We start from the raw sequence: 22500 nt of genomic DNA on the forward strand, positions 1-22500 counted from the left end.
TTGTCAGACTATTGGAAAAAAAGAAAGGAAAAAAAAATAAAAAAAAATATGACTATGAACCATCGACATAATCGCATAACGGTAGACATGTATTGTAATTAATCGATGGAATAATTTCCTATTCAATTTTCAACACAAGGAAAAAAAAAATCGACTATGATATCACTTATTTAAATATTAAATTATATATATATATATATATATATATATATATATATATATATACATATATTAATAAAAATAGATTGACCTTATCGAAAAATTATATGATTGAATTAATTAAGGAATATGTATAAATAATATTTCGTTGATATGAAAAACAAGTAAATGAAAACAAATCGTCGATATTAAAAATTTCATTGACAATATTAAACAATATTATAAACGTGTGTTAATCTAATATACATATATAATATTAATAAAATAATTATTATATTAAAAAATGATTATTTATTAATGAAACAAAACGATATAGTAAAAAGCTTGGATATAATCCGAGAGAATGATTCAAGATATAATAATTCACAACAATGATAATATCAATTAGTTTTTATTTATCGAAGGACAACCTGTGAAAGCATAAGTAACAGGAGAAGTATTTCCTTCGATCATGAAGATGTAAGAAAGAAGGAAAAAAAGAAAGAAAGAAAGAAAGAAAGAAAGAAAGAAAAAAAAGAGAGAGAGAGAGAGAGAGAGAGAAAAAAATGAGAAAAGAAAAGAAAAAGAAAGGAAGGAAGGAAGAAATAAAGAAGAGTGCTGGTAGAAACGAACGAGTAACTGTACTTTACGATTTACACTCCTCCTCCACTAGGGAGGCCTGCTAGAAGAAAGACGTGGACGAGCGGAGAGACGTGTGACGGGTGCGCGACTATGCCCCGCGAAACAGAGAGAGAGAGAGAGAGAGAGAGAGAGAGGCAGAGAGTCTCTCTCTCTCTCTCTCTCTCTCTCTTGTGCATCGGTATTCGCTGCCTGAGAAAACCAGTCGTTACGTAACTTAGTTAATGTCGGAGCCTGTGTGTTAACCCCAGAGCCATATCTTCTAGCTTGGCCCGTACCTCACCGGCACTGGTTGCCTCTTTCCTTCTTGAGTACCCTGAGAAATAGAAGAAGAAAAAGAGAGAGAGAGAGAGAGAGAGAGAGAGAGAGAGAGAGAGAGAGAGAACGAACGAACGAGAGACCAGGAGCTAAAAGGAGAAGGACAAAGAAACGCGACAACCACAAGTCCCTCTTAAGAATATTTAGACGCTTACGGCACCACGTAAAATAACGACGAGTTAATAAACTTCGACCGATGATGATGACGACGGGATAACAGAGATGAAATCATTCTTACATGCTATTGATAAAACTTAAGATTTACATTTCAAATGTAAGATATGTCTTTCCTTTAAACAGATTATTCTCAATCGATCGATTCGTTAAGGGAAAGGGAATTAGAAAGATCTTTGTTTCTTTTTTTTTTTTTTAATCGTTCGCAAAAAATTATTGCTCATTTGTAGATTTATTATAAGTGATAAATTTAAGGGGATGAAATGTGTAAGGGCAAAGATAAGATATGATGTTTTAAGACTTCTTTTTTCTTTTCTTTTTTTTTTTCTATTTTTTTTTTCTTTTCTTTTCTTTTCTTTTCTTTTACTTTGAATAGTTCACTATCCAAAAGGCAACTAACTATCTGTTATCTTCGTATTGCTCATTGAAACAGTAGACTCGGAATGGTTCACAACTGCTCGCTTTGTTATATTTCCCCAGAATAGCGGGAAGTAGGAACAGGAAATATGAATTTTGAAAAGAGAGATAGGCCAGTTTATATATGACGATAATATCATGAAATATAGGAAAAGATAAAATATACGGGGAGTCGTATGACGATTACGAAAATTGTCCGAAGTAATATATTTTTTGTTCTGAGAAGATATAGTTTCACATAATTAGATATTAAATTATATACAAAAAAAATTTATTTATTTATTTATTTATTTTATTTTATTTTATTTTTTTTTTATTTTTGTATTATTATATGATGAAACAAACGGAGAAAGTAATTTAATATTTATTATCGAGAGAAAAAAAATTCATCCTTTTAAGTGAACAAAATATTTATTTATTTATTTATTTTTTTTCTTCGGAATTACGTGTGTCGGACAAAATGTTCTTTTTTCTTTCTTCCTCTTCTTCTTTTTTTTCTTTTTCTTTTTTTTAATATATCAAATGACTTAGACCACTTTCATAATTACCGGTTCATATGTACCGGTTAGAACGAGAAGAAATATTTCATGCATTACATGTGGGAGATAAAAAGAAAAGAAAAATTGAGTAGAAAAAAAAAATATATATATATACATATATATATATATATATAAATGTGTGTATGTATCTGTATGTAAATTGAAAAAAGAAAAAAAAAAGGAAAAAAAAAATAATTTAGATAATTAATACAGGAATAGAGGTACATATCAAATTCGTATTAACATGACACAATACATGATCGTTACGTTATAGAACGGTACATATAAGTACGTAATCTATATCGATATATTCATCTTGGATGTTCGATCGTTGTATTTTCCCAGACTACATGTGCGGCCCGGAAATGTGTAAATCGATATTCCTTCCCGGTCCCTGTGCTACCACCGTATCCTAGTATCACTGCATGCTTGTAGAAACGAGCTTTCGAGAATATCGAAAGATTGTAGGATGAAAATAGATTCTCGAAAAATATATATATATATATATATATATATATATATGTATGTATATATAGATAGAGATATAAATATTCTCTTTTCTTTTTTCTTTTTTCCAATATCTTCTTTCGACGAAAAGTAATGCTAAAAAGATAAATCAAAAAAGAAAGAGAGAAAAAAAGTAATTTTTATCCCTTCAGAGGAATAAAGGAAATAAAAAAAAAAAATAATCCTTTATCTCCATTTTGTTTTAACTTTAGAAAAGGAAAGTTTCTCTGCGAGTGAATGTTAAGATAACGAAAGTACTTTTTTTGTTTTTTTTTCTTTCTTTCTTTACCGAAGGATTGTTTCGAGACAATAAAAGAAACAAATCTTATTTCTTTCCCTATTCTTTACTTTAACATTGCAATTCGGCCAATGTGACCGATAAGGAAATAGGAAATATAAGATCGATCGAAAGTTCTTCTGGAACGGGCCCAAAAGTTTCTAAGAATCAATTACACTTTTTCGAGACTTTTTAAACTTGTAGTTTTACAATCTACAGAAAAAGAGAGAGAGAAAGAGAGAGAGAGAGAGAGAGAGAGAGAGAGAGAGAGAGAGAGAGAAGAATTTGCCTAAAATGTCTCGAAAAAAGAATAATTGATTTTTAAAATCACTTTAAAAACTTTCGGCCCACCAACTGTATTTGAATTACAAATGAGTATGGAACGTTGAGTATGGACGGAGGGGATGATGGAGGGTGAAGGGAGAATGGTACACAGCGAAACGTTTTTTAATTTTATTGCTAAAAATTTTCTAATGAAATTGTACGACACGTTGACGGATAAATATTTACGACGGTTTTTAGACCGATCCGATTTTTAAGAATGAAAAAAAAAAAAAAAAAAAAAAAAAAAAAAAAAAAAAAAAAAAAAAAAAAAAAGAAAAAAAAGAAAAAAAAGAAAAAAAAGAAAAAAAATAATGGAGAGGAATATACAAACACGTTTCGATCCTTTTGATCACATTTTAAAAGCGTTTCCTCTTTGGAACGTGCACGAAATGTTCGTCGAGAGTCCATTCGTCGTGTTTAAGCTGGCAACGATCTTACTCCTTCGTTAATTTGATTACGGTAGCGTAACAGTGGTTGTTGCCATTGAAAGACGTGCACTGTAATCGGCCAATTACACGAACCTGTATATCGAATTCAATGATCCTGATCTTTTCTTATTTGATCGCTATTTAAAAACCTGTTATTAATATATATATATATATAGTGTTAAAATTTCAAAATATACAGAATACTATATATATATCAATTTATTTATTTGTCTGATTTCTTAATAATGACACATTCCTGATTAACCCTTAAAAGGTCATATCGTAAAAAAGATCATGTTAATACTAACGCGTTATGCTAAATTTCATAAAACTACATTTATTTTTTTATTTTAAATTTAAAAAAAAAAAAATATATATATATATATATATATATATAAATTTATCGTTATATGTCTTTTTTATCTTCTCGGGGTGAAATTTCATCGAAGAATTAATTAAATGTTATTAACAAAAATCTTTTTTCTTAAACATTTTGATTAAATTAAAATAAATAAATAAATAAATAAATAATAATTCAAAAGTATTCTCATTGATTTAAAAAATAATTATTAACTATCGTATCGTATATTGATCAAAGGTCGTGATCAAGTTACAATAATTTATCTCACTTTTGTCCGAGAAAATTCATCGATGACAAGCACTTCACAATGGGAAGGGTGGTTTCGATGGTAGTAGCCCTCTTTGTCCATTTTTACGAGCGGAATAAATTCACCGAAGCGTGAAGTACGCGAAGCTCGCCGAGGGTGATTCGGTAATCGATGTCAACCCTTGCGTATGCAAAACTCTCCGTGATGTGGTCAGTTCGTGAGCTCGGCCAATCAATGATCAACGTTGTGATGCAGGAAACGTATAGAAAACGTGAATTTCAACGAGACATGATCGAACGTAAAATCATACTCCTTTGTAATACGAAATAGCGTAAAAGTAAAAGAAAATTGTGTAAAAGTAAATCAATTTATAAATGATACATTTTTACGAGGAGAAAAATTTAAAAAAAATTAAAAAAAAAAAAAAATATCATTTCTATTCGTCTCTAAATATATTTTTATTTCTCAATAACTTTCCTTTGTTTTTTCTTTTCGTTTCCTTTTTCTTTCTTTCCAATTACTGGATATACCAGAGAAAAAAAAGGTAACAAGAAAAAAAAAGAAAAAAAAAAAAAAAAGAAGATAAAATTAAAAGAAATAAAAAGAAGAGGAAATTATTAAATGAATCAACCATGACTAGTAAATGCATTCTTCCGTACTTATTGTTAGGACCGCCTGTAGGATCGCCTGTAGGACCGCAGCACTTTAATGGCACATCTGTTAGATCCCTTTACTCATGAACATGACATAGACTCGTTTCCTAATTTACATAGAAATGTTCTACTTACCGTCCTTTTTATTCCCTTCTCATATCGACCCCATTTCTCTTTCTACAAAATTCTCTTTCTCTCTCTCTCTCTCTCTCTCTCACACACACACACACACACACACACACACATACACACACACACACACACACACACACACAAACACACACACTCTTTAAAACACAACAGATATCTATAGAATTCTTCTTAAGAAAATAAAAAAAGTAATTTCTCCCTATCGTGAAACGATTAATCATTGAAAACAATTAAGAGTTGAAGAAAACTTCGAAGTAGTTGGTCGAAAAGAAAGTACGTCAATTATCACTTTTGAAAAATGTAATGTGAAAAATTGAATGAAGTTTTTACGATGGAAAGAAAAAAAAAAAGAAGATATAAAAAAAAAAAAGAAAGAAAAAAAAACAATTTAACTGGGGCAACTATCAGAAAAGAAAAAGAAAAAGAATAAAAAAAAGTAACTTTTATTTCTAGAAACGAAAAGGAAATTCTATTGGAAGATTTATTAACGATTCTGATAATGAACGATGATAGAAAAACTTGTGCTCTCTCTCTCTCTCTCTCTCTCTCTCTCTCTCTTTCTTTCTTTTTCTTTGATTCACTGGATCACGTTCTTCAAAAGGAATCGGTCAGACTTTTATGATTTGATATGGGAAGGAGGGAAGGAAAAAAAAGTAGGATGGCTAGGTCGAGTATAGGAAGAAACTGCAGTTTGTACATTGAGATAGATACAAGTTAGTTAAAAGAGAGAGAGAGAGAGAGAGAGAGAGAGAGAGAGAAAGAGAGAGGAATTTAGATTCGTAGAAGAAAACGGTACCTCAGAAAATCAAAGAGAGTAGTAGCACGGTAGACAACTACAAAGAAAGAGAAAAATAGATAAAAAGAGAGAAAGAAAGAAAGAGAAATAGAGAGAGAGAGAGAGAGAGAGAAAATACAGTTGTTCTTTCTTTCTTTCTATCTTTCTTTCTCTCACTAGACAGTTCGTAAAAGTGCAGAGATTCCGCTTGACTTGTACCGTTCGTTCAAGATCAGTAAATGTACTAGCTCTGATGCAAAAGCACAAGTAGAACGATATATATATATACATATATATATATATATGTATTGAATGAACCTACTATGATCTGAATTGATAATGAAATAACGATAGCTCGTAAATAATAATAAAGAAACAATAATTTTCCATGCTAAAAATTGATGAATTTATTATTATCATATTAAATATATGTCTTGAGTTAGAATAATTAAATAGGGGTATTTTTTTGAAATTTTTAACTATCTGTCTAAATTAATGACAATAATTTCATAACGAGTTAATAATAAATATAACAAATATTACAAAGGTCAAAATCAATGAATTATTATCACGATTGAACGTACATGTAAGTAATAAAAAATGAGAAAAGAAACTAATCTTGAATTGGAATAAATAAATTTAACAAAGAAATCTTAATAGTCTTTTTATGTATAGCAAAATTAATCGAAAATAAATGTTGCTTTTTTTTTCGAAAGTAAATAATAATAGTAATAATAATAACAAAAATAATAATAACAAAAAAAGAAAAAAAAAAAACAAACGAATAAAACATATAATATAATAATGTAGAGGTCGAAACATAATGGATTATTATCTCTAACGTAAGGGGAGAAAAAAAAAAAGAAAAAGAAAAATAAGAAAGAGAAGAAAACGTGTCTCGAGTTAAAATGAACGAACTGCTGACGAAGTGGTTGATAAGCTTTTTGTCGAAATTAAACGTTACACTCTGAGATTCCAACACACATACATATCTACACATATTCGCACACCTACAATTTGTGCTTTGAAAAGATTGAAACCATGCGAAACTCGATACGAGATATAATAGTGATAGTAATAAAAATAGTTGTAGTAGTAATAGTTGCACTAGTAATGCAGTAGTAGTGTAGTAGTAGTAGTATTAATAATAGTAGTATTAGTATCAGTAATAATAGTAGTAATAGAATCAGCAAAACGTTTCCAACCTCGAAACGTTTTTCTCTCTTGTCGTTTCATGTCCCCGAAGCTTAATGAAGCGAACCGCGAGAATGACGTGCGCGCTTGAGTACTTTACTCTAGGACGAACACAATGACCCCGATAATAGTCGTACGATCGCATTAATTAAAAAAGCTCCGAGCAATCTTTCCATCTAAGCGATGGTTATACTCTTACGTCGTTGTTTCTCTCTATCTCTCTCTCTCTCTCTCTCTTTCTATCTCTATCATATACACACAAACATGTATGCACGCACGCACGCATGCATGCACATTCTCTCTCTCTCTCTCTCTCTCGCCACTCGCAGGATGCTGCCGCTTATTGTACTATCAATGACTCGTTCGCATACGTGCGTAGTAACTCAGTTGGGACAGATAGTAAAGACGGAAGAGATGGATAGATACGCTCCCATTAGGATTCATTATTATTATTATTATTATTATTATTATTATTATTATTATTATTATTATTATCATTATTATTATTATCATTATTATTATTATCATTATTATTATTATTATTATTATTATTATTATTATTACCATTATTATTATTATTATCATTATTATTACTATTGTGTTACAATGAAATAACAAAAAAGAAAAAAAAAAGAAAATTTAAATTAATATTATTCCACGAATTCAATGTTATAAAAAGAAAAATAAATAGGATCAAATATAAAATCAATAATAATAATAATAATAATAATTATAATAGTAGTAGATAATAATAAATGCGATGCTTCCAAATAATTCAAATATGTTATAAATAGGAAATAACATTATTGAATGAATTGATTGAATGATATTAAATATATAGTATTATATATAGTATCTATGGATATTTTATTCAATATTTCGATTATATTTATATATTAATCTTATAATCATTATCATGTAATCTGATATATTGATAATTGATGAAAATAAAATAAGAGAATCTTGAAATTGGAGTATCGTAAAGATTATTTAAACTTGTAATAATAATCCTTGTGCAATTTATATTATTCCAAATTTTGAATATTGAATGATGATAATGATATACAAAAGTATAGATATTGTTAGATACATTATGAATAATTTAAGAGGAAGTGAAAATATCTAATGAACTAATAAAATTTCGTTTGATTTATTAATCCAACGAAGAATGAATTAATCTTAAAGGAAGGAAAGAATGAAGAAGAAATTGTAGATTAAAATCAAACGGAGAATAATTTTCTATTCCAATCGTTATGCTTACGAAATCGATCGAAGAGAGAACGATTATTCTGATCTTGAAACTGAGAATAGGTACTCACAAATCGATTTTACGTAGAAATCACAAAAGTTGTATGTATTATCAAGCGAAACGGAGTAAACAAAAATAGAATCCTATCGTTGGTAGAAACCGATTAGTCTTTACGATTTAAATAATCAAAACGTCGAGAAAGTATGTAGAAGAATGTTTTGACGTTATACGTATGCATACTTATGTATCTATGTGTACATATATACTAAATAGATATACATATATACTAAATACATATGCAGATATATATATATATATACGACGTATATATATATGTGTGTATATATGTAGTACATTATTGTATATGTATATACGTACTTGTGTGGGTATATATATACTAAATACATATGCAAATATATATATATATATATATATATATATATATGATGTATGTATATATGTATATACGTATTTGTGCATGTGTACATATATATATAAAATGGATATATACATGTATGTGTATGCATATGTGTATATATATATATATATATATATATATGTGCATACCGTCATATCTAAGTACGTAGTACGGTATGTTATATATTTTATCTTTCGTACTTTCGTTCTGGTAGAAACTATGCGCACGCGAAAGCCTAGCAGGAAGAAGGAAAGAGAGATAAGGACGAAGGAAGGAAGGATAAAAAGATAATGTGAGACCTCTCTTGAAAGACGAATATACATTGAGCGTCTACTTTTCTCTCTCTTTCTCTCTTTCTCTCTCACACACGCACATATTCATACACGCAGGTAATTTTTTTTTTTTTTTTTTTTCTAGTCTGTATAATGACCTTAGAATAAAAGAAACTCATCTCTATTCTTTACTATGAGAACGAATTTGTACGAATATTGAACGTTAGTAATAATACATTAGACGTTAAAAAAAAAATTTCTAATAAAATCTAACAAATGTTATCATTGAATTTTGATAAAATCATTGTTCGATGCTTCAAATGGGTTTTCAAACGAGCTTATATATAAAAAAAATGCATTTCCTTCCTGTGAGATAAAAATTATTAAGAAAAAAGAAAAACAATTCGAATTATTCACTCTGACTAATTAAAATGGAATCTATTATTATTATTATTATTATTATTATTATTATTATTATTATTATTATTATTATTATTATAAAACAGATTTGGATTTATTAATAATTCTCTTAATCTTGTTACGGTAAATTTTTAATATCAATTTGATCATGTGATAAAGAAGAAATGAAATTAAAAAAGAAAGAAAAAGAAAGAAAATGGAACGACAGAAGAGATCGAGAAACTCTTAAAAGAGTAAAATTTGAAAATTTTTTTTCGTTTGTCTAGATACACGAGAAGAATCATTGAAGAAATAAGAAGCACGAAGCAAACACACTTTTACATCAACTAAGCACGAGAAACGGCCGAACATGAAAACGTTTCTCTCTTTCTCTCTCTCTCTCTCCCTCTCCCTCACTCTATCTTTCTTCTTTCCTTTCACTTCTATAACGAAACTGGCAGGTAGATCGGTCTAATTGTTACGACCACGTCATTCTTTCTAAACAATAAAAAGGGAGTCCGTTCATATCGTTGAAAAAAAATGAAAAAAAAAAAAAAAAAAAAAAAAAAAAAAAAGAAAAGAAAAGAACAAAAGTAAAGAAAATAAGAAAAGAAAAGAAAAGAAAAGAAAATATACTCGACACAGACTGCGAAAGAGACCTTGATAAAACGCGCTTCTTGTATGATATTTCGAAATTTAAAATTTACGAATAAAATAAGAATGAATGGAAAGTAAAAGAAAAAAAGAAAAAAAAATTGAGAAAAAAAAAATATATATATATATATATTAAACGTTGTCATTAATTACAAATGATTTCGAACATTTTTATTTATTGTATAAAATAATTTTGAGAATGATAAAACGACAACAACAATAACAACAACAATAGCAACAAAAAAAACGAAGAAAGAGGAATAATAATTTAAAAAAAAAAAAAAAAAAAAAAAAAAAGAGAGAGAGAAAGAAAACTTTCAGGCAACGTTCTACCAATGATAAAAGAATTCCAGTGAAAGGATTGATCTTTCGAATCTTTTTTTTCTTTCCTCTTACGTTAATTTCTAACTTTCAATATAATAACATCGTTAATTACAATAAAAACAATACGTGCTTGTATATTACGTGTTATTTAATATCAGACGAAGATTATGAAAAAAAAAAAAAAGAAAAATACTAATTTTTACTATGATTGAGGGGGAAAAAAAAAAGAATGAAAGAAAGAAAGAAAAAAACATTTCAATCACTGTTCGATCATTGCACGTTAGAAGAATTCGAGAGAGATAAAAAAAGAAAAAGAGAGAAAGAGAGAAAAAGAAAAAGAGAGAGAGAGAGAGAGAGAGAGAGAGAGAGAATAAATCTTTTATTGATTTATTTTAGTCTTCATCTTGTTCTATTCGTTTCTAACTTTCACTATAATTTCATAAGACGCATTCACGTGCAAGTTCTTTGGGAGATTATTTTCTAGAAAGAAATCGATCTTATACGTAGAAAGAAACGAGGAAAAAAAGAGAGAGAGAGAGAGAGAGAGAGAGAGAGAGAAAGAGAGAGACGATTTCCCTTAGTTGGATTGGTAGAAAAATTCGACGAAAGAGAAAAGGCTCTCATCTTGTCCATCGTAAGATCGTTGCACTCTTTTCCATTGCTCCCGAGTATACTACCTTCGTCGAATGAAGGCCGGACAAGTAAAAGAGAGTGTGCAAGTGCCGGCAAAAGGATTTCTGCTGTGGTGCACCTGCGAAACGTTGCTACGATAAGCGTACGGATGGTGGGTTACCGGGTGACCGACAGTAATACAATTTCTGGGCGAAACGAAATTACACGCTCGATAATTCCATTTTCTCGTCTAGACAAGAATAAACATCTTTACGAAGAATTATATTCATATAATAACACGTTCCGATTGTTTTAATTTTATTAATAAAGTATTACTCCATTATATAAAGATTATTATTATTATCATTATTTTTATTATTATTATAATCAAATATTATAATAAAATGACACTATACAGTACTCTAGATTGTAAAATATATTTACAATGTAAATTTATTAATTTTTATTATAATAACTTAACTAATAATCAATTATGTAACTTTTATTATGTAAAATCTTAATTATGTAAAATCTTATTATAATATTTGTATTTAGTAGATTTTCCAAAGTACGATTTTTAGAAAATATTAAATTTATTGAGAACTTTTGTAAGTTTTTTTTAAATAAATAGAAAAAAAAATTATATATATATATATATATATCCTTTATTAAATATTAACAATTTTTCCTCAATAAATCCAATAAATAGGAAGGCCAATACGAAATTCTTTTTCGAAAGATACTTCTATAACTTTACCAATGTTTCTTCAATGTATAAAAGAATTTATTGCTAGCAAAATCGAAGAGCGCGAGAAGTTCGCGGTAAAATTGAACGAGACGTCACGTGACGCATCTCCTCGCCCGCGAAAAATAAACGGGAAAGCACTTTCGACGAACGAGTTGAAGTATCTCGAAACTCCAAGAAAGCTGACATTCTCTGCGAGTTTAAAGAACTTTTTAAAACTGGGATGAAAGTGGCGCTCGTAATTCGAAGACTTTACGTCGTTTAATCTTTTACGATCTTTCTTTTTTGTATACATATATATACATATACAAAAAATATTAATGTTTGTATCTTCTAAAAGTAAATAAAAATTATTAATCTTTAAAATAAATTTTAAATCGTTCGTATAATTATCGATTAAAAACAATTATATTAGTTCGAATGATATATGATTTTTATGAATACAAATTGTATATTGTAAAAAGGGTTTATTCCGATTTTAATGACACGATATTCCATGAATTTGTAAGGTTAGTTCCGCGTCGATGAACGCTCGATCGCAATCGTTGAATTCTACCACGAATCGTACCAAGAAATAATTTTTAATCGAGAAAGACGAAGAATCATCATCGACTCTCTGTTGTTACGAAATTTTGTTGAAAGACTGAGAAAGGAATGAGCGTGTCGAAGTTACGATCGCATTGGACTTCTTCGAAATACCACGGAACTTCGGAAAATATAAAATTCACGTAATTTTGATAATTTATATCTATAAAAAAATATTTAATATTTCTTTCTTTTTTATTTTTTTATTATTTCTTTCTTTTTTGTTTTACTTTCTTTATCTTTATTTTTCTCTTCCTTTCTTTTTTTTTTTTTCTTTCTCCTTTCTTTTCGTCACACTCACGTCCAATAATTTCGATATTTTTCAAGGACGGGAAATGGACGGCAAAACAATTACTCAAAGATTTTACGTAACCCTATCGAATTACTATAGTCTTAACGATCGATCAATTTCAACGCTTTAGCTTTATGAAATTTTTTCGTTAAACGAAATGATGTGAACGCGAGTGATGAACGAACAAAACAGACGGTACTTTCTTCTACCTGACATAGAAACCTTAACCTTATAAATATTTATTTAAAATACAAAAGAGAGAAAGAAAAATAAAAAACAAAAAAGTTAAAAACTTAATAAGAGTAAACTATATAATGAGACAAAGTTTACATATCGGATGAATTACTTGGAGATAAAAATCTTTATATAAACAACGTTGTTTTATCAAGTCGTAATGTAAACTTTATTTCTCTGAATGTAAACGTTTAATAAAGTCTATTTTTAAAAGAAGTATGTAACTAATACCATAATCTATATATACATATATATTATATTATTAATGTAAAAATTTATATATTTGTTTTAATGTAAAAAAAAAAAATAATATATATATATATATATATATATAAATGATATCCGCATAGTTAAAAAGAGGTTAGACACGACAGGTTCAAACTCGCATCTTTTGAAGAAATACTTAGTTAAAATGTATTGTTATTAGGGATGGAAACGGAAGAGTCGAAGTTATACGTCAATGATGATCGCAATCTAAGACGATAAGAAATTTTCAGCCGTTTTCTCCATTTCGTTTTATTAATAAATAAATCGATAAATCAACGATCTATAACAAAATTAATTCAATACGATTACGAACTCTATTGCGCCTGACAAACGATCAAACGAAAACATATGAGAAAACATTAAAGGGGATTAATAATACGTTGACACATGTATTTGATTGAAATTAAATATAACATAAAGATATTTTATTTAATAAAAAATATATTATTATATTAATAAAATATTTGTAATACCTTGAAATTCGGCTTGGGCCCAAACAGAATCCATAAGACAGAAGAGGAGGGCGACACAAAACTTCACCACCGTCGCAAAGTTACGCATTCTGAGTCGACATTATTCTCCAAACGGCACGAAAAATCACGATAACTTCTCTCTAGCTCATAACCGTAGTTATAGAAATACACTAAACGTAGTTACCGGCACGTCTTAACGAGAACGAACCATCCCTTACGATGTTCGGTGACACACTGAAGAACGGACGCGGAAAAGCGAACGGCTGAGAGTCGATGTTGCCAAATCTTCAGGGACGGTGAACTCTGGCGGCATGCGCATGCGCATTCGACGTTCGAATCAAAACGCGGGCAAACGCAAGAGCGCGTAAATAAAAAATTTAAAAGATAATTGAAATTTTCTTTTTTTTTTCTTGTTTGTTTTCTTGCCATTTCTTTCTCTCTCTCTCCCTCTCTCAAGTAAATATGTGTTTGTGTGTGCATATATATATATATATATTTATATACATATATATATATATAAAAGTTGGATCGAATATTAATAAAACCTTAATAAACTGTCATGTATTAGGATTATGAAAAAATAATCCCGCTATAACAGCCTTACGATTTATACCGTATTTTATTATTCTTCATATTTATATTACACAAAGATGTATACTTAATCGTATTGTTTTATCGATTTCAAATACAATTCGCCGATTCGTCTACCATTCCATATTATTAAATAGATTGAAACCGATATCTTTCTTAACGATTATTAACATTAAACCAGGTCACAAAAAATGCGTATATCTAGTCGATTTGTAAAGGGAAGATATTTAAGGGGAAAGGATTGAGAAGAAGAGAAAGAAGAAAAAATAGACTTTGTATTGAATCATGTTTACGGTACCGAGAGGGAAGGAATAAAAATATCTAACGTTCGTTAACGATACGTAATTATCATATTCTTTTTTTTCTTTTTTTTTTTCATTTTCTTGTTTTTTTTTCCTCTTGTTACCAGTAGTAGCGATCATTACTACCAATCCTCTCTCACCACATATCACGCAGCGATATATTTTTACTTTACAGATTTATATTTTATACAAATTACTTAGGCATTGTGATATTCAGGTTTCTCTTTGCTTAATTATCATTTTGGTTTGCTCTTGCTACCATTATCTCGGCAATTTACAAGCCTTTCATTCATTTATACAAATCAGTACCTTTCCCACGTCACTTCGAAAAAAAAAAAAAAAAAAAAAAAAAATTTCTTGAAGTTTATTCAATCAACTGTGCGTACAAAAAGACCTTTATATTTTTTATAATCATAATTTTGGTAATAGATCATTACACCTTGGCAATCGTTCTTGCCACGAATGGACTAAGAAATACAATATGTATACAACGTTATAGCGACTTACTACAAAAGTGAACTGTACATACGACTATCCCATATATAATAGGTCTTCTATGTATGCAGAGTTGTGAAAAAAGAAGAAAAGAAAAAAAAAAACACGCCCCCCCCAAAGAATAATATATCGAAAATTAGTAGTCACCCCCGTCGTTTTCTTTCTTTTTTTTTTCTTTTTTTTTTTTTTTTTTTTTTTTTTCCTCCAGAGATTTCCTTTCTTTGTATCACAAGTATTAATATTACAATTATTCTTCTAAGATAGAATCTTACTTCCTCTTTCATACACAATTGTAGAATATAAGCGTTTTGTTTATAATTCAACGTCTTTCTCGTTAAATTTAAAACGATAGTTTGGCCGTGTTTATTCTTTTCTTAGAAAGACCACGCTTGACATAGGAACACTTTGAAGCAGTGTCTTTATAGATGTTTAGGAAAAAATCAGACTCTTTCGCTTTGAATTTTATATTTCTTCAATGTTTCAAGAAACATTATACTTCTTCTTCTTCTTTTTTTTTCTCTCTCTTTTTAAATAAAATGCTTCTTCGCGCTCCTCTTGAACCATTTTTTTTACAAGATATTTGTTACTATGTACGGTATATATGTACAAAGAATTCATTTATGTGTTCGACAATTTATCTTTCCTTTCTAAACGGCTAATATTTAAAAATGATTACATTTAATTACCATACTCTGTGCTGTGGGAGGAGGAGTGAAAACTATTTGTAGAGTGTGTATTTTGTGTTGTCTTGTGTGTATCGTATGCACGCGCGCGCACATGCATATATATATAATATATATATATATATACTTTTTTGTCTACGCAAATTAATATTATGTACATTGTATTTTTTTTTTTTTTTTTTTATATATATATATATATATACTATGTGTGTTATATATATAGTATTATTTTTATACAATTTTCCTGATTTTTGCTATTTCTCCCTGATACACCAAGAGAATCGTTCGTGAATGTTCTTTTACACTTGACACATAGCAAAAAACTGCCTCTCTTATGCTCTTATATAAAGTGGTGAAAATGAAGATGACAATGGCAATGACGAAGATGATAATAATAACATTAGTATGAAAAACAGTATAATGTGTAAATCAATATAATAGTTAGATTTAAAAATAATAACAGTAGTATAATATAAGTATTAGCGATTAATTTAATCACTAAGATGTACCCGCGTGGTTTGGATTGTAATCACTGATCTAATGTAACGTAAAATACATTACTAAAGATGGTGATGTTACAATCATTATGTCTCTATTCATATAAAGTCAAATTAGTCTTTTCCATTTATAATATTTTGTTACAAGATAGTACAAGCAATGCCGGCATAATCATTTTCAAGTGTTCTCTGTCAATGAAATAAATTCAATGTTATATTTGTTTGGAAATTAAAAGTTTCTTCCTTTTGTTGTGACTTTGTTCTTTGATAATAATACTACCATCGCTAATGTTTTGTATTTTATTTTCATTGTTGTTGTTGTTGTTGTAGTTGTTCTATTTTTACTAGACATCAAAAACGCTTGGAATGCAACGACATTAAACATATAAATTAATGTTAATGCATTGTTATATTTTATTATCTCGAACGATATACATATAAAATATGTAAGACTTTATATTCGTGAGAACTAACGTATTCTTAATAAATATAAAAAAATATCCCTTTTCTATTTGTTTCTTTTTCCTTATAAGAGAACACTTGTATATCCAAACATTTTCAGCGCTCGTTAAAAAAGTTACTGCATTATCCGTCTCGCTTGTTTGTCAGTTGTCTATTATTATCCAGCCCCCTGTCATTCATTGAGTCCAAAAATCTTAATCCAATATGCCCTGTACATTGTTCCTGCGTACACGATGTTTCAGGAAAATATTTCAAGTGTTTCCAAGTGTTTCATTGAGTGTGTAAAAAAGCAAACATTTTCTTTTTGATTAACATCTTATTTTCTTGATAGCGCGATCCACCTATTCTACAGATTTTTAAATAAAAACTTTGCTCCTTTTTTTATTTCTTTTTTTTTTTTTTTTTTTTTTTTTTTTTTAATCTTTTTTTTTTCTTTTTTTTTTTTTCCTTTTATATATTAAGTCGAAAGGCCACTGTTCAAGGCCACAGGCCATGACAACGAATTAAATTTAATTAACGAGAAGTTTTGTCGTTTCCGTTAATTTGTTGTAATTCTCAGAGACAGTTTAATAGCATTCTCATTTGAACATCTTGTACATTGGAAAGTCTTTCTCTCGAGCATATTGATTCTAGACTTCATATCTGTAAATTGACACATCACTATCCTTACATTCATCCTCTTTCACACTTTCAAACATACCCTATGCATCGAATGACACGGAGCGTAAATTTCAAAACGCTTTTTGAACGTTAAATGCAAGGCAGCATAATGTAATTTTAAGATCTCGATCGAGTTATGCAACTAATATTCAGGTAACGAGATATATCCATTCTCTATTCACATTTGTTTTCTAATTATCAAGAATAGTTTTAAAAATAAATATAATAAAAAAATGTGTACACACACGTACAATGTATATGCAATATAATATTTGCAGACGTTTTGTTTTACGCTCTGCTAAATCGGACTTACCTTACCAACTAGTAAGGCTTATCATCAGTCACACACAAAACAATTTTTATAATTTATACCTTATATTTATTGCCTGTCATTCGGTGCACGCGCTGTTAAACAGGATCTCTCAGTGTGGCGTAATGAATATTAACTATTTCAACTTAGTCTATACACACGCACTCACCGAAATTTCACGTAACTCGATGAAGGTTACATTTAGGTATGTATTGATTCATATCTAAATGCCAACCTTTTGTCAAAGCACAGGGATAATGTGTAACAGCTTTACATCCGCGCTTAACGCAACCAATGTTCGCGCCCGTTAAGCCGCAAGAATCACAAACCGACTTTGCGGCATCCCACACAGCTTCTTGCAAACCAGTCACTCTTCCACCTAGAAAAAAAAAAAAAATATATATATATATATATAAATATATACACACACATATATGCATATATATATATATATATATGCCTTTGGTACCAATACCGAACGTCACCGATCAACATTTTCAAACTTACGCATATACTTACCAGCCATATAAACACCAGCAGCCCAAACAGCACACTGTTCATGAAGCCAAACTTCCCAACGTTGTTCCTCGCCAGGAATTACGGTCATTCCAGTAAACATTGCATTGGTATTACTTTCAACCGAATTCCTTTTCTTTTTACTCATTTTCGCGGAAAACTGATCGGCCAGTCCAGCGTACCTCAAACTTCTTTTATTCTTTCCACCCTTCTTTTGTTCTGTCGTTATCTCCTGTTCGTCAGCCGAAAGGATTCCATCTTCTAACCGTTCTTTTCCAATTAAATACGGACCAAATAAATCACTTAAAACACCCGCTGGAACCTAAAACAACAATAAATAATAATAACAAACGTTATAACGCAGTAATGAATTATTGAATCTAATTTGTGTTTTACGTATGCATACCGTGTAAGTTCCCGGTGCAATATGTGGACCTGCCAAATTTGGATGAGGTCTAGATGGATCCCCTGGTATGACACTGTGGGGGCCTTGTTTGCAAAATACACAAACCCACGTAGAGTCAGTCGTATGTGCGTCATATCGGGACGATAAAGTAGAACTAAAAAGACCTGCTCTACTGACTTTACCTATAAATAAGAATAAATTAAAATGTATAAAAATCTTTGTAGATTTTCTTTGAAATTATATACGTACCTCTATAATCTAAATCGTTTTGATGACTGAGCCTTTTACTTCTCCCTGCGTTTCCATTGCCAATAGTTTTTCTCTTTTCTTTATTCTTTTCTTCCTCTTCTTCCCTTGGCGCGTTAACTACTTGAATACTCAAAGGACTATCCCTTGGTCCTTCAACGTGAACCACTGGGCCACGAGACCTAATGGAACTCGCGTTTGATCCCGAATCATATGCCATTTCCCGATATCCTTCGATCTTTGTATTTTTCTTAACCTTCTTTGAGAATTCTTGCTTTTTCAAACTCTTAGACGTACGTCTCTTTTTAGAATCCTTCTGAGGTGATTCACTACCGACATTTCCAAAAATATTCTCCGTAGATCTAGAAATTTTCCTTTTACCACCTTGTACCTTCCCTTTCTTCCCTTTCTTTCCTGATAATTTGGCATCTACCGTAGAAGATACATCAGTAGGCTCTACATTTTGAGTGTCTTTATTAGTTTGCAAAATATTATTTTCAATATTTTCAACCTTCGTAATATGCTCACTTTGACCCGAGACAGAAAAGTCTACTTTAGTTTCTTCTTTTTTAACGTCTGGCTCTGTTTCGACGATTCCGGCAAACATCTTCTCCAATTCTGATTCAACTTCATTGAACGGATTTGTATTATTAACAGCCTTTGGACTCGTTACCTTTGAAAATTCAGTTGCATCGTCGCTGGATTTTCTCCGCACCCTTTGATTCGCCGAGGTCGAATTTGTAGTAGAACTTTCACTACTTCTCCGCCTCCTAACCGGTTGATTTTCTTCGTTTCTTTCTTCGACATTATTTTCACATTCGTTTTCGTTTTCTATCTCGTTTTCGTTATCACGTTCGTTTTCGTTCTCGTTTATATTATCATTTATCTTTTCGTCTAACCTCTGCTCTACGCTCTCAACCTGTTCTTCTACTTTCACAGCTGTCGTTGGTGTACAATTGACTACTACTAGTTCTTCTGGTATCGACTCCCTCGTTCTTGGTTCCGTTGGTTCTGTCGGTTCAAGTTCCATATCTTCTACTTCCGTTTTTGAATCTTTACTAAGTCTTACGGGTTTCTCTAATTTTCTTTTCCTACGTTGTTTGGTATTATCATTGGAATCGTCGTTACTGAACGCAGGTGATACAACCTCGTCTTCTCTATTTGGAGATTTTGATTTTTGCCTTTCAGGTGACATGCTTTTAACGCTCGATGTATCCTTTTCCTCAACTGGCATTACTATAACAGAACCTATATTTTCAGTACCACCGAGCTTCTTATTTCCACCTTCTAATTTTTCCAATAAAGAGTCAACACCCTTTTTACCCCTTTTAGGTAAATTCTTGGGTGACCTAACACTCGTTTCTTCGTGTTTTTTGTCCCGTTCGGAAGACGATTCCCTTTTAGGACTATCTGTTACATCCTTCTCCATTTTTGACGTTAGATTGACGATAACAGGTAAAACATTCCTTGGCACTTGTGCAATTACACTCAATGTATCTTTACTTTTCGTAATTTCTGGTTCCTTCTTATCCGCGACCACACGTTCGATCGTTACACTAGGCGGCAAATTAATAACTTTTTGTGCGAAACCATCGACACTTATCTCCTTAATCTTATCGTGGATATTAGCAACACCTTTTAAGTTGCTTTCGAAGTTTTTCACTGTAATTTTTGGAGTCGTTATTTCTTTTGTCGATAATGACACTGGTTCACTGACAGAATTAGGCGTTGGAACAGACGAACTAATTCCACTGTCTGATGAGGTTTCCCCATTAAGAGGTATTGGAGGGGAGATTATGTTTCCATTCCGACTACCTTTATCCACATTTCGTGCTGTTAAACTAATGGGGATATCTTGAGGTATACGAGAATAATTTTCTGGGATAATATCTGATGTAGCAGAAAGATCAAGTGTGTTCTGAGAACCTGGTGAATTTCTGTATTGATTTTGGTTTTGTCTATTGTCAACTAACATTTGTAAACTAAACAACGGATTGCCAGGAGTATTAGATGGCGTAACAGTTTTCGATGGAACAGTAGGTGTATGCCATGTTGGCGGTGCTTGAGTATGTGCAAGTTGTGGAGTCAATTGTGGCGTTAAATGAGATGCTCTTGATATAGATGGGTGAGTATAAAAGCCAGCTGGATTCAAAGCAGCACCAGGTAATCCTGATGGGTGAATATTTAAGCCTACAATATATATATATAAACACATTGTGAAAGGTCCAATACGTTAAATACTTCAATAAAAAATATTACAGTTACCATAAAAAATGTTACCTTGACCCTGTGTCATCGTGAGATGATTCCAAACTGTTTGAGGTGGAGGAGTGCCAACCGGTGGTCGGCTGTGACCCGGATATTGTCCCGACATTGCACCTGCTTCCCAATTTCCCAGTGTGATCTTAGAAGCGGCAGTTATGGGATCTATACTCTCAGCCTTATCTAATAACTCCTCCGTGCTATACTCTTCTTTGATATTACCGTATCTGTCATTCAAGTTTGTTCCTCTTCCCCTTTTTTCATGTGAAAGCATAAATGTTCGTCCCTTGAAATATTTGTCTAAGAAGAGCTTACTTTCTTGTTTCAAATTTATATCCAAAGCAGATTTACTATTCAACTTAATATCCGTGGATATGTTCTCTTGGGCTACATTAGATTGTGTTGTTGTATCACATTTAAATTTACATGATAAATTATTCAAATTCAAAAGTTTCAATAAATCATCATTCAATTCTTTGTACTTCGCCGCAAAAGAATCGTTCGTGTTGCAGAAAAAATCTGTTTGTGTTATAATAGGATAACTTGTCTGTACTGTTCTCTTATCACCAGCAGCAGGTAAATCTAAATAAGGATATCTTTCCTTTATTTTGGCGTCTTTATCACGATTGTAGACACTTCTCGTGGCATTTACTGACAAATCAAGAGGTTTGTTGACTTCTTTAACAGAATTGGATGAGAAATGATTAGAACTTTTATAAGATGCAGGTACATGCACAGAAGTTGGGCACAATGTAGTGTTATCAGCTGATTGAGAATATTTTGATAAATAATTGGAATAATCAATGTTTGCGTTAAAAGCTAATTTTTGTGCCTCTGACAAACTTCTGTATTGATCTTGCCAAAAACTACATTCAAGGTCACTCTTCTTCTTGACATTTATTAAATTATCTTTTTCTTTTTTCTTTTCCCCCTTCCAGGGGATTTCTTGTTTGCCCCCGTGGCCTTGAATAGTGTCTAACAAGGAATTTGATATTGTAAAATCAGCTGTCCTCGACACGTTTAACTTTTCCGAATCCAGCACTGTGTTGTCAGATTTAGACTTTGATAGATCTTTAAACCTGTTAATATGTCGTTTAGTCACGTTGTCTATATCCAATTTATTTTCTTTCTTGCAACTCAGGTTGCATGTATCTTGCACGTCACAACGTGCTACGAGTTCTTGTTCATAATTCCATGGTAAGTAATTATATGACAGCGCCCAATTTGGCGCAACTTGGGGTATGTAAGGTCCTGTAAATAAATATCTATAATTAGAATCTTTCATCTAAATAAATTACAAAAAAAAAAAAAAAAAAAAGAAAAAAAAAGAAAAGAAAAGAAAAAAAAAAAAAAAAAAAACATACAATCAAATATACAAACTATAATGAAAAAGACAGTTTTACCA

General features: G+C 30.5%; 1 protein-coding gene and 1 long non-coding RNA gene across 8 annotated transcripts in view; one reads left to right on the forward strand and one right to left on the reverse strand.

Moving 5' to 3' along the window:
* LOC124948458 overlaps nucleotides 1–10286 on the forward strand; it is a 24351-nt gene extending 14065 nt beyond the window's left edge. For both annotated transcript variants that reach the window (XR_007100735.1, XR_007100734.1), the window contains one exon: nucleotides 9767–10286. This is a non-coding gene — a long non-coding RNA (uncharacterized LOC124948458). The remainder of the gene's footprint in view (nucleotides 1–9766) is intronic.
* Nucleotides 10287–14265: 3979 nt separating this feature from the next.
* LOC124948452 overlaps nucleotides 14266–22500 on the reverse strand; it is an 11029-nt gene continuing 2794 nt past the window's right edge. For 3 of the 6 annotated variants that reach the window (XM_047492083.1, XM_047492082.1, XM_047492087.1), the window contains exons 2-7: nucleotides 22499–22500; nucleotides 21099–22346; nucleotides 18837–21023; nucleotides 18588–18769; nucleotides 18185–18503; nucleotides 14266–18044 (exon numbers count right to left, since the gene is read on the reverse strand). The exon at nucleotides 22499–22500 is cut by the window's right edge and continues 181 nt beyond it. In XM_047492083.1, the coding sequence (XP_047348039.1) occupies nucleotides 17842–18044; nucleotides 18185–18503; nucleotides 18588–18769; nucleotides 18837–21023; nucleotides 21099–22346; nucleotides 22499–22500 (4141 nt within the window). In that variant the 3' untranslated portion in view covers nucleotides 14266–17841. The remainder of the gene's footprint in view (nucleotides 18045–18184; nucleotides 18504–18587; nucleotides 18770–18836; nucleotides 21024–21098; nucleotides 22347–22498) is intronic. The other 3 variants (XM_047492086.1, XM_047492084.1, XM_047492085.1) reach the window with 3 other exon arrangements.

The sequence above is a fragment of the Vespa velutina genome, chromosome 4, assembly GCF_912470025.1.
Source record: "Vespa velutina chromosome 4, iVesVel2.1, whole genome shotgun sequence".
NCBI classification, from domain to species: Eukaryota; Metazoa; Arthropoda; class Insecta; order Hymenoptera; family Vespidae; genus Vespa; species Vespa velutina.